Here is an 11,516-nt window from a genome sequence, read left to right on the forward strand (position 1 = left end):
CACTACAAGAAAACAGCAAGGATACTGAGGGAAAAAATCGTCGGAATTTCGTCGGAATAACGTTATTCCGACGACATACCGACGAAACAAGTCCTCGGAAATAATTCCTCGGAATTTCTTCTTTCCTCGGAAATCCCTCGGAATTTTCCGACGGAATTCCGAGGAAACAAATTTCCGAGGAAATTCCGAGGATCACTAGTTTGTCGGAAATCTCCTCGGAATATACTGAGGGAGAACTTCGTCGGGATATTTCCTCGGAAGTTCATCGATCGATGCGTTTTTGGACATATATCCATCGATCGATCCGTTTATAAAAAAACGTTCGGAATATACCGAGGGGCATCTTCCTCGGAATATTCCGAGGAACATGTCCCTCGGTATATTTCGAGGAAAGGTGTCCCTCGGTATATTCCGAGGAAGATGTCCCTCGGTATATTCCGAACGTTTTTTTATAAACGGATCGATCGATGGATATATGTCCAAAAACGCATCGATCGATGAACTTCCGAGGAAATATCCCGACGAAGTTCTCCCTCAGTATATTCCGAGGAGATTTCCGACAAACTAGTGATCCTCGGAATTTCCTCGGAAATTTGTTTCCTCGGAATTCCGTCGGAAAATTCCGAGGGATTTCCGAGGAAAGAAGAAATTCCGAGGAATTATTTCCGAGGACTTGTTTCGTCGGTATGTCGTCGGAATAACGTTATTCCGACGAAATTCCGACGATTTTTTCCCTCAGTATCCTTGCTGTTTTCTTGTAGTGTGGGAAGGCATCAGGACAACGACTAAATGCGTCCAAATCATCGATGTTTTTTGGAAACCGAGTGGAGTATTCTCGGAAGCAAGATATAAAACATGTCTTAGGTTTCTCTTCAGAATGGGGATGTATCTTGGATTACCAGAACAAATCGGTGGCTCAAAGATGAAAGTATTCTCCTTTGTACAAGATCAGTTCAATGGGCGAGTCAACACTTGGTCATCGAGACTCCTTTCCAAAGGAGGAAAAGAAGTTCAAGTCAAGTCTGTGGCTCAAGCAGTCCCGACTTTTGTTATGTCGTGCTACTTGCTTCCACAAGGCATTACCAATAAACTAAGGAGCACAACGTCTAATTTTTGGTGGAGTTCAAAACAAAACAGCAGAGGTTTACATTGGATAGCATGGGACGAGATCTGTACCCCTAAAGATTTGGGGGGATTAGGTTTTCGCGATCTTCATGATTTCAATATAGCGCTTCTTGGAAAACAATTGTGGAGACTAATTCATTACCTGAACTCCTTATTAGCGTGTGTGCTAAAAGGAAGGTACTATAATCACACTTCTCCTTTGGAAGATAGACGTACATACTCACCATCATATGGATAGCGTAGTATCATGGCAGCAAAACCTCTACTCATATCTGGCTTACGGAAAACGATCGGCACAGGTCAAGATACGAAGGTTTGGAGTGAGTATTGGGTTCCAGATGCAGTGGCTCGACCACCTAGAGCCGCCGACCACATTGTATACAGACTACCCCAACTTCTTGTTCAGTCCTTTATTAGGAATGATACCAAGGAGTGGGATATACAGCTTTTACGTGAGTTCTTTCACCCAGATGATATCCTTTGATACTTGGGCTGAAAATTTCTCGCTCTCGTGTTCCGGATGGATATGTTTGGAACCACACAAAATCAGGAGTTTATTCAGTTAAGACCGACTATGACCTACTCCGGACGACCAAGTTGAGTCTTTCACAGGAAGGGGTTTTGGAACCAAGTATCACGAGCCTACAGAGTCATGTGTGGAAGATAAAGGCCCCAAGTAAGATGAAGCATTTTTTGTGGCAGGTTATCTCAGGTTGTGTGGCGAGGCTCATGTATAGACACCTGGGCACCGATAGGAGTTGTCCTAGATGTGCTGGCCCAGTGGAGTCGATTAATCATCTTCTTTTTGAATGCCCCTCCTGCTCTACAGGTTTGGGCTTTATCGAACTATCTGTCCCTTTCGGGTTACTTCCCGAGTACATCAATATACCAAAACATGAACTTTCTGTTTTGGAAGAGAAAAGAGGTGGCTCCGCTGAGACCACAATTTGATACCTTCCCATGGATCTATTGGTACATTTGGAAGGCGAGGAACGACAAACTCTTTAATGGTAAAGACGTATCTCCATTGGCTACTTTCCAACATGCGTCTCTCGAGGCTGAGTGTTGGAAGAAGGCTAATGCAAAGGAGGAAACAAATGAGGATCATGATGATCCCCTTACTACAGAGGTTGAGATAGAGCCCCCTTGGATACCCCGAATCCCTACCTGCCAAATTGATGCATCATGGATCAATAATGGCAGCGTTAGTGGCTTAGGGTGGAGTCTTAAGGATGAAATGGGCTCAGAGTACTTCGGATTACGAGCGTGTAACCGGAGCCTCTCGGCTTTGCATGCGGAGATGGAAGGTTTACTTTGGGCAGCCTCATGTATGCGAGACAGAGGAATAACCTCGATACGGTTCGAGAACGGACTGCTCAGATTTAGTGGACATGACAACAGCCCGGTGGATTGGCCAGCATTCGCGACAGAAATTGAGATGTTCCAGAGGTTACAGGAAAACTTCGAGGATGTGAATCTGTCTCATATTCCTCGGAGTAGGAATGGCCAGGCAGACGCGCTAGCAAAAGAAGCAAGAACGAGAGGCTATGCTTTTTCCCATATAGATCAGACCCGAACATATGGAGATGCTCTTCGGAGAATCGGCTCGTCTGCTCTCCACTTGATCTAGTTTAGATGGGTAGACGACAGAAAAAAAAAACTAAAATAACAATTTTATTTTAATATAATTATTTTATAAAATTAAAGAAAAGTATCAAACCCGTAAAAAATGCAAGTGCATTTGAGTAACTAAAAAGGTTAAAAAATTCGTCTTTCTTACCTCATTTTCTCATTTTTCAATATAATAATGCTGAGAAACTTGTGCTTCTCCCCGCGTAGGAAAAGCTCTAATAAGTACATATTTGGCTTCTTTTTCTGATTCTTCTTGTGTATATTACTAGACTATCAACGATGTCCTGCTCGGAGTTACACAAGCTGCTCTTTCGCGCTATCTAAACAATTTTCGAATACGACTTAGCGCATGTGTTTTAGTGAACTTAGCCATTGGAATTCAGGTTAGAAACCTACACAACTAGAGTTGAAAGAAACAAAATTATTGTGACAGAAGGCAAAAACATGTATGTAACCATTGGCAGATATGATGGCTAAGGACTCGAAATGCAGATGGGGAAACTACTTCAGCTCTGTCTATTTCCCATTATCTACCAGCTCAGAAACTGATCCATTGGTGTATCTAACGAAGGCTAAATCAAATATGGATCGCACAAAGAACTCACTTCTTGCTCCTTTGATATATTCTAGTGCAAAATTCGTCTTGAATAATTTTGGACCAAATGTATATGAATTGAATTGATCAACTGAGCTCAAAATTGTTGTTAGGAATTTAAGTAGACAACTTGTCATTTGTAGGTAGGTCCGTAGGTGCAATATTAGTCGAACGACTTTTTTCGAACACGACGACGGTCATCTCAAACATGATCGGTCCTACGGATGAAATCAACTTCCAAGGCTACCCCATTGCCTACATTGCTCCAAGCGTCTATGGACACTCTCATGTACGTATGTATACAAGGAGCAGAAAAGTGAAATTTATATGCTCATTATATCAACTTCAACTTTTCTTTATATTCTCATATACTAATATTCTCTTTTATGTATATCATAGGCATTAACACTACATTTCCTAAGTTATGCGGAAAACATGGTGATCTCGATAGGGGTTGATTCTACAACCATACCAAATCCTCACAAGCTATGTGATGCAATAGAGGAGTCTCTGACAGCCATGAAAGTCGCTCTCTCACAAAGATGCTTATTCTAATGTACGAATATGTAAGAGGGCACCCAGGACCTCGTAGTCCAGTGGTAACCTCCTTGGGGAGGGGAGGTGACCGGTTCGACTCGCGGGGAGGGAGAGGCGTGTCCAGGACCCGTAAGAAGGTACAGACAAAGGCTGGCGCCGGGCCTAGGTGGTGGGCCGCAAGATCAACACCTGGTTAATAAAAAAAAAAAAAAAATATGTAAGAGGGCCTCCATTGATTTTCATATGGGATTCTCAGAATAAAAGAAAGAAAAATAATCAAAAAGAACAAAAAATGAGATGGGATTATATAATGAAGAAACTCATTAAACCCCTATTAAAGGAGCAGAACATCGTTAATTACAAGTTACAACACAATAATGAGTAAGATCTATGGTAAAACTATTTGCGTAGGAAAAGGCAACGAATCTTGTTTAAGAAATGCAGAGCAGAGAAATCAAACCTACTCAACTGTTATATTATTAATATAGGGAAAAGCTGGTGATATGTGACGGATCTCAAAAACCAATCAGAAATAGGGTACAAAATTCTATATTACGTGTATAAGAAGAAATCTAAAAATAGCGTATATACAGATATACTGATGATTACGTATGAAAAATGTGGATTTAATTGATATTGTGGGTAGAATACAACTATGCAATACAAAGGATATTTAAGAACAAAAGAGTGTAAATTTATTGAAAGAATAAATTTGCTCATGAAGAATCTGGATCCCCTTGTTCTTGTCCTTGGTTTTTTTTTATAAGTTTCCATGAGTGGATCGTAACGAACTCGGTGATAGTAACAATATCAACCAAAGTTAGGTGCCAACCATAAAAGTTTCTTTTTCTAGCATACATTGTTTTGCTAGTCTATCACCAGCATCGTTCCTCTCTTTTGAGATCCAAGAAAAGGAGACTACATCAAAAGAACTAGAAGCTCAATCACATTAGAAACTTCCATACAACTCCGGATAGGATTCTTAGCTGAGCAGAATCTGATTCACAAACAATCCGCTGGTGCATAGCGATTAATCGAACAGAGTTATTAACCAATACAAATACATTTTCAAAAATATGTTTTTAAAAACATTATGTTAGGAAATATTCACAAAATATAATTTTCCAAAATTCGAATCCAACACTTACTTCTTAATCAATCTAAATAAAAATGCTAAGTAAGTACGTACTTGCTATTGGTAATATAAAAACCTATAGTATATCTTTTTTTGAAACAAGATCAGTTTGGTATCACTAATGTGTTATCAGTGATGCTTGTCTTTGCTAGTTTCTAGTGTGGAATGACCACTAGTTTCTCGTTATAGTTCTGTTGTATTTTTCAAAAGATGTAATATGTTCTAAATCAGTTTTAATAAAACAAAGCGTTAAAAAATACATGCTATTAGTAATTTGATATAGCAGATTTGTGAAATGTATACTAGACTCTTCCCAAAGACGGTGTCTAATGAAGAAAAGTAAGGCATTTGCCTTCGACTTTTTGATATTAAAAAAAAAAAAGAAGTAAATTTGGAGCTCTTAATTTTTATAAATTTATCTGGTATTGGTAGCTATATATTTTTAGTGTTATTTTATAATTTAAATTCCATTTCATAGTTTTCAACTTTAATTTAAAAAATAATATTTGACTTGAACTTCTTACACCTTAGGCACGGTACTGCTCCTCCCATTCATTATTGTTTGAAATGGACAGGCCTAAACAATGAATGAATACCGAGCACTAGACTAGTCGTTGCTAAAGTCAATCTATTTGTGTTCAATTCATACGTTAACCATTAAAAGTCCCACGTTGACTCATAAAGTTTCAAACTTATGGGCTTTTTGTATGGCTCATCACAAGGTGATTCCAGATTTTTTTTCTTCTTTTCCCACTTAGTAGAGGTCGGATCTGATGTGCGTGATACACTAAAACTGAATTTTTGCTACTCTCAAGTTTAACAATTGTAATTGTAATATTTGAGATTCAATCTAGAGGACCAATTTACACTTTATTATTTTGAGTTCAATATTAAACTAAGAACAATTATGGGTTTTGAGTTTAAGAGTGACGTAAGAGACAAGTAACAACTTAAGTGATGGATTCAAATTAAAAGGAACTAATCTAGAGTGAGTAACGAGTGCGATCAACCGCAACCAAGCAACTATTCAAGTTCGATCCAGTACGATCCAGAGCTCAGATCACTTGGTTAGAACAGCACACTATCGTGTAGTTGTTCCTTTCACCGATCAGACTCAGCGCCTAATATGTCGCTTGGTCTGAGATCCGATGGTGAACCTTATTAAACAAGTCTGATCTGTTCACAGTGCACCTTGACATCTACTTTCGCGTGGTCAAGGACACAATGCCCATTCATACAAGATCTAGCAACCTATGACACTTTTGATGCACAAGTTAACCTAGGATAAAACGCTAGATGATCAGTTTAGCGCAAGCATTAAACAATAAATGAATGAATATTTATCAAACAATAACCTATCTATGCTCAGTTGCGATATGCACTCTATCATCCTAGATTAACAGTCGACTACTCAACCATTCTGCAAGGAATAACAGAATATGAAGCTGAAATACACATGATATGATTAAGAAGAAATAAACTAGAGTTAATGATGTTCTTCTTGAAGAGAAGGTTGAAGCCGTCACCCTTACAAAAACTCAAATCCAAAAAAAGATGTAAATTGTCTTGTGAAACTATCGTAGAAAAATAGAGTAGATAAGATAAGCTTTTTATATGGAGGCACTGGTAGGTTAGAGGGAAAATAGAGTAAGTAGGGTAAGATCCCGAAATATTTTGAAGGTTTCCTTATTTGTCGGGAACAGTAGCTCGGCTTGTTCTGTTGTGGGAACAATCTTCGAACTACTCAGCTTGGCTGTTCCGCGTGAAAACACTCCAAAACGGCATTTTTCTTCATGCGTCCTCTTTTCACTCTTTTACCTATTCCAAACTTGAAATGACTCAGAAATGACTAGACAGACACGAGTTAAAGCTGAAAATCAATTGAAAACGTATGTACAACGATGTGAAAAACACCATATATCAATGCGCTTGACCAAGTAGTAGGTCACAAAAAAAGAGTAGTAAATCATACTATCACCGAGATGGTTCAATTCTGATTAGTTTTTCGAATTTATGGGTTTTCGGGTTCATCTTTCTTAATAATTCATGTTTATAGATTTGGATTGATTTTGATTAATAACACTTCAAATTTAGATATATTTTATAATTTAATTTAAAATTCCGTTTGGTTTATTCCGGTTCAGAGTCAAGTATTTTAAAACTTCATATCAAACTTCATATTTCAAATTCGATTAATAAGGAGTCAAGTATTTTAAAACTTCATATTTCAAATTCGATTAATAACACTTGTTTTTTTTATCAACCAATCTACATTATCCAATCCGAATACTTTTACAATGAATCCAATCAATATCTATCAATATAACTAAATAGATATTTATAGTTTATAAGGAACGTTTGTTCTTTATTGATCACTATCGGGAAGACCGTACACGTTACACGTATCAATTTTCGAACAAGTAAGTGGATCGAATACAGACCGGGTTTTCGGTTTGGATCTTGGGTTTAAGTTTTTTTGCTCAGGCCTACTCTCTCTCTCATGGTCTCAGTTCTTTAAATCTTCTTCTCCAGTAACGTTATTATTTATCACATTCTCTATATAAAAAGAAGGAACCCAAATTCTAAAAAGTTCCAGTTTATATAAACGTAACCGAGAAAAAAATGGTGAAAATGTGTCAACTTTGAATTGTATTGACCCATTCCTTAGATAGATTAGATCCGATGAAGAAGCTGAGAAGCTATTACTCGAATGTGAGGCATCACCAGAAGCATCATCATCCAGAGAGGACGAGTTGGTGGTGGATTCTCCTCCCTACACTCTTCGCTTCACTCTTCTTCTTACTCTTCCTCACAACCGGGCCCCGTTTCCTCCCTTTCACCCGACCCGTTTTGCTAACCGGATCTGAACCACCTTCCTTCGTCGAGTCCAAGATCAAACCCAAACCCATCTCTTCCCTCCCTTCTCCCCCTCGATTCGCTTACTTGATCTCCGGATCCGCCGGCGACGGGAAGTCTCTCCGGCGAACTCTTCTGGCTCTTTACCACCCGAGTAACCGCTACGTTGTTCATCTGGACAGAGCTTCTTCGGAGGAGGAGAGAGAGGATCTCCATGGATACATTCGAAACTCCTCCCTGTTCCGGAGGTTTCGGAATGTTCATATGATCGAGAAAGCTAATCTCGTCACGTATCGTGGGCCGACGATGGTGGCCAATACGCTTCACGCGGCGGCGATTTTGCTCAGGGAAGGAGCTGAGTGGGACTGGTTCATCAATCTCAGCTCGTCGGATTATCCTCTAATGAGTCAAGATGGTGAGAGATGAATTAAAGTTTGAAACTTTTGTTTTCATTACACGGTTTAACTTCTGTTTGGTGTTTATGTAATAAGCAGATTTGTTGCATATATTCTCGCATTTGCCGCGGGATTTGAACTTCATTGATCATACTAGTAACATTGGATGGAAAGCGTAAGAGAAAAGAGAGTTTCAAGTTTTGTTTTTTACATTTTCTGTTTAAAGCTCAGGTTTTGATTTGTTGTTGTTTCAGATCGCAGAGAGCTAAACCTGTGATTATAGATCCTGGGCTGTATTTGAACAAGAAGTCTGATGTGTTTTGGGTTACGCAGAGACGAAGCATCCCAACTGCATTCAAGCTCTTCACAGGTGCTGCATCCCTCTAGAACCATCTCTGTACTTTGTTACTTGTCTTTGGGGTTGTACTTTGATTAGTTAGTTGAACAACACTGAATTATTTTGCTACGATTGCTAGGCAAAACTTTCTCATCTCTTGAGCGATTTGCAGACTTAACTTGATTGTCACATTGCTCCATGTCTCATTAGTCATGATCTTTAATAAGTTGAGTGTTGATGTTTGTTCTGTAGAAGATTTTTTGTCAGAATCTGTCAGCAATTTGACTCTCTTAAACTAACATGTGGTTCTTGGAAACAGGCTCTGCTTGGATGGCGTTGTCTCGGCCATTCATAGACTACTGTATTTGGGGTTGGGATAATCTACCTCGTACCGTCTTGATGTACTACTCAAATTTCCTCTCTTCTCCCGAAGGATATTTCCACACAGTTCTCTGCAACGCTGAGGAATTCAAAAACACAACAGTAAACAGCGACCTGCACTTCATAGCGTGGGACAATCCGCCTAAGCAGCATCCACACCATCTCACTCTTGCAGACATGGATAGAATGGTCAATAGCAATGCCCCTTTCGCTAGAAAGTTCAGAAGAGAAGATCCTGTTCTTGACACTATTGATGAGGAGCTTCTCAACAGAGGTCCTGGAATGCCTACACCTGGTGGTTGGTGCATCGGTAGCCATGAAAATGGGACTGACCCTTGTGCTGTTATTGGTGATACCGATGTTATAAGGCCTGGTCTAGGCGCTAGACGGCTGGAGACTCTTGTTACTTCCCTGTTATCTCCTGAAAATTTTCGACCAAAGCAGTGCAAGTAAATCTTATAGTGAATCTCATTGCAGAACATCAAAGGGATCAAATCTAGCAGCCTGCTTTGTTGGGATTAGATGTGATTCAGTGATCTGATTGTAGAATATAAGTGAAGATACTGAACAGTTTATGCTTTGGCTCTTGGAAGCATATGTGCCATCACAGCCAGTCAGCCGCAAGGTTAATGTATTGTTGTAGTACTCTGTCTTTTAAGTTAGTTACTCTCTTTCAACTTCTAAATTCACCAAATAGGAACTTTTTTATTCTTAGAGAACATTGCAAACTTAGTGGAACCACTAAGAAAAGAGGAACAATATTAAGCTCATCAAACACGAGATCAACCAAATAATCTGAACTTGTTGCTTTTCTTCTTGTCTTCATCATGTTGACTCCTCTGGCTGTTCTTCTTTTCCTCCAAAGCTTTGATCAGATTATTCAAGGATCCATCAACGTCTATTATATGGTTTCTGGTCATTAAGTTCTCTGCAGCATCAGCTGGAGAAATCTCTGTCTCCTTCAACAAAGACTTGATATTCTTGAACAAAGGATGATCATCAAGATCCAGGTAGTTCTTGGCAAGAATCTTGAAAGCTTCATAAGTGCAATAAGACAACTCAATGTGCATATCCATTCTTCCTCTCCTAATCAAAGCTGGGTCAAGTTTTTCCAAGTGGTTTGTTGTGAACACAACAATCCTTTCTTGCCCACAAGCTGACCAAATACCATCAATGAAGTTTAAAAGTCCAGAGAGTGTAACCGAGCTTTCATCTTTATCCTGTTCTATTGAGTTTCTCTCTTTCTTGGTTCTATTAGCGGTAAGATCTACAGAGCAGTCTATGTCCTCAATCACAACAATGGACTTGCTAGATGTCGATGTAAGAAGTTTCCTCAACTCCGAGTTGTTCTTTATAGCCGTGAGTTCAAGATCATAGATGTTATAGTTCAAAAAATTTGCCATGGCGGAAATCATGGTGGACTTACCTGTTCCTGGTGGTCCGTATAACAAGTAGCCTCGCTTCCAAGCTTTACCAATCTTCTTGTAATAATCTTTCCCATTGGTAAAAGCGGTGAGGTCACTCATGATCTCTTCTTTCTTCTCTTGATCCATGGCTAGTGTCTCAAAACTCGCTGGATGCTCAAACTCAATAGATCTCCACATGTTGTGGCTAAGAATCCACTGAGAACTCGGGTTATTAGTGAACAGCCTCGTCTGCTGTTTCTTGGCTTTAATTAACTTTCCTTCTTCAACCACATATGGTACGTATGAATCAGTTATAAGAGTCCTTGCACGGTGGTGAAATGTGAGCTTGTAAGATCTTTCTTCGTCGGAAGCAGTCACAATCTCCCACCAAACATTAGCTCCTTTGTATTCATCTCTGATTTTCACCTCGTCTCGTTTTAAGACCAACTCTTTGTTCTCCTTCACCTGGCTTCCTTTGAGGTGCTTTGATTTATCGGTTGCTTTCGACTCAAGGTAGGTCTCGATGGCTGAGAAAGCGTGGTTGAGACGGTACTCATCGCTCTCGGGGAAGTTGATATCGACATAAGGAGAGAAGAGGTTGGTGAAGTAATCTGAAACTCTTTGAGCGAAACATAGTTGTTGGAATGAAGACAAAAGAAACTCTTTGATGGCAATCTTCAAATGGTTAGGGAAGATTTGTTGAACTGTTGCCCAAATAAAGAACAAACTTGCCATGCTTGAGCCTATAGTTCCAAATGTATCGCCCATCATCATCATCGTTATACCAAAGATGTCTTTCTTTTTTGTTCTTTGTGTTGTTTGTATTGTTTTGCCAACTCTCGCTCTTGGGCTTTTATAGAAAATGAGGCTAGTAGTCTATATCGTTTGGTCGTTTTGTTTAATATTATATCGTCGGCAGAGTTCATGCAATAGTTAAAAGTTCTCTCTTGACGGATGTGGTCTTTTAAATTGTTTTATAATAAAGTGTAAGTCGTCTTTTAATAATCCAAGTAGACTAGTACACTAATAAAGTCATAGGAAAGAACCCTAGTATATTATAAAAGGCTATAGTTCTCAATCTGGACGGTTCAAAAGTTTGATGAAATCTGCGGAAAGT

The 11,516-nt window shown here is 39.2% G+C and overlaps 2 protein-coding genes and 1 pseudogene across 2 annotated transcripts; 2 read left to right on the forward strand and 1 right to left on the reverse strand.

The window, feature by feature from the left end:
* Nucleotides 1-1,372: 1,372 nt before the first annotated feature.
* LOC106338800 lies at nucleotides 1,373-3,907 on the forward strand (annotated as a pseudogene).
* A 3,627-nt stretch (nucleotides 3,908-7,534) lies between these two features.
* LOC106336670 (xylosyltransferase 1-like) lies at nucleotides 7,535-9,703 on the forward strand. The gene is made up of 4 exons (XM_013775575.1): nucleotides 7,535-8,295; nucleotides 8,375-8,450; nucleotides 8,530-8,645; nucleotides 8,932-9,703. The coding sequence occupies exons 1-4, from the start codon at nucleotides 7,707-7,709 to the stop codon at nucleotides 9,444-9,446; spliced, it is 1,296 nt and encodes a 431-aa protein (XP_013631029.1). The 5' UTR covers nucleotides 7,535-7,706; the 3' UTR covers nucleotides 9,447-9,703.
* A 48-nt stretch (nucleotides 9,704-9,751) lies between these two features.
* LOC106336669 (probable mitochondrial chaperone BCS1-B) lies at nucleotides 9,752-11,206 on the reverse strand. The gene has a single exon (XM_013775574.1). It carries the CDS (start codon nucleotides 11,174-11,176, stop codon nucleotides 9,776-9,778), a length of 1,401 nt encoding a protein of 466 aa, XP_013631028.1. The 5' UTR covers nucleotides 11,177-11,206; the 3' UTR covers nucleotides 9,752-9,775.
* Between the last annotated feature and the right edge of the window lie 310 nt (nucleotides 11,207-11,516).

Source organism: Brassica oleracea, chromosome C4 (genome assembly GCF_000695525.1).
Source record: "Brassica oleracea var. oleracea cultivar TO1000 chromosome C4, BOL, whole genome shotgun sequence".
Classification (NCBI taxonomy): Eukaryota; Viridiplantae; Streptophyta; class Magnoliopsida; order Brassicales; family Brassicaceae; genus Brassica; species Brassica oleracea.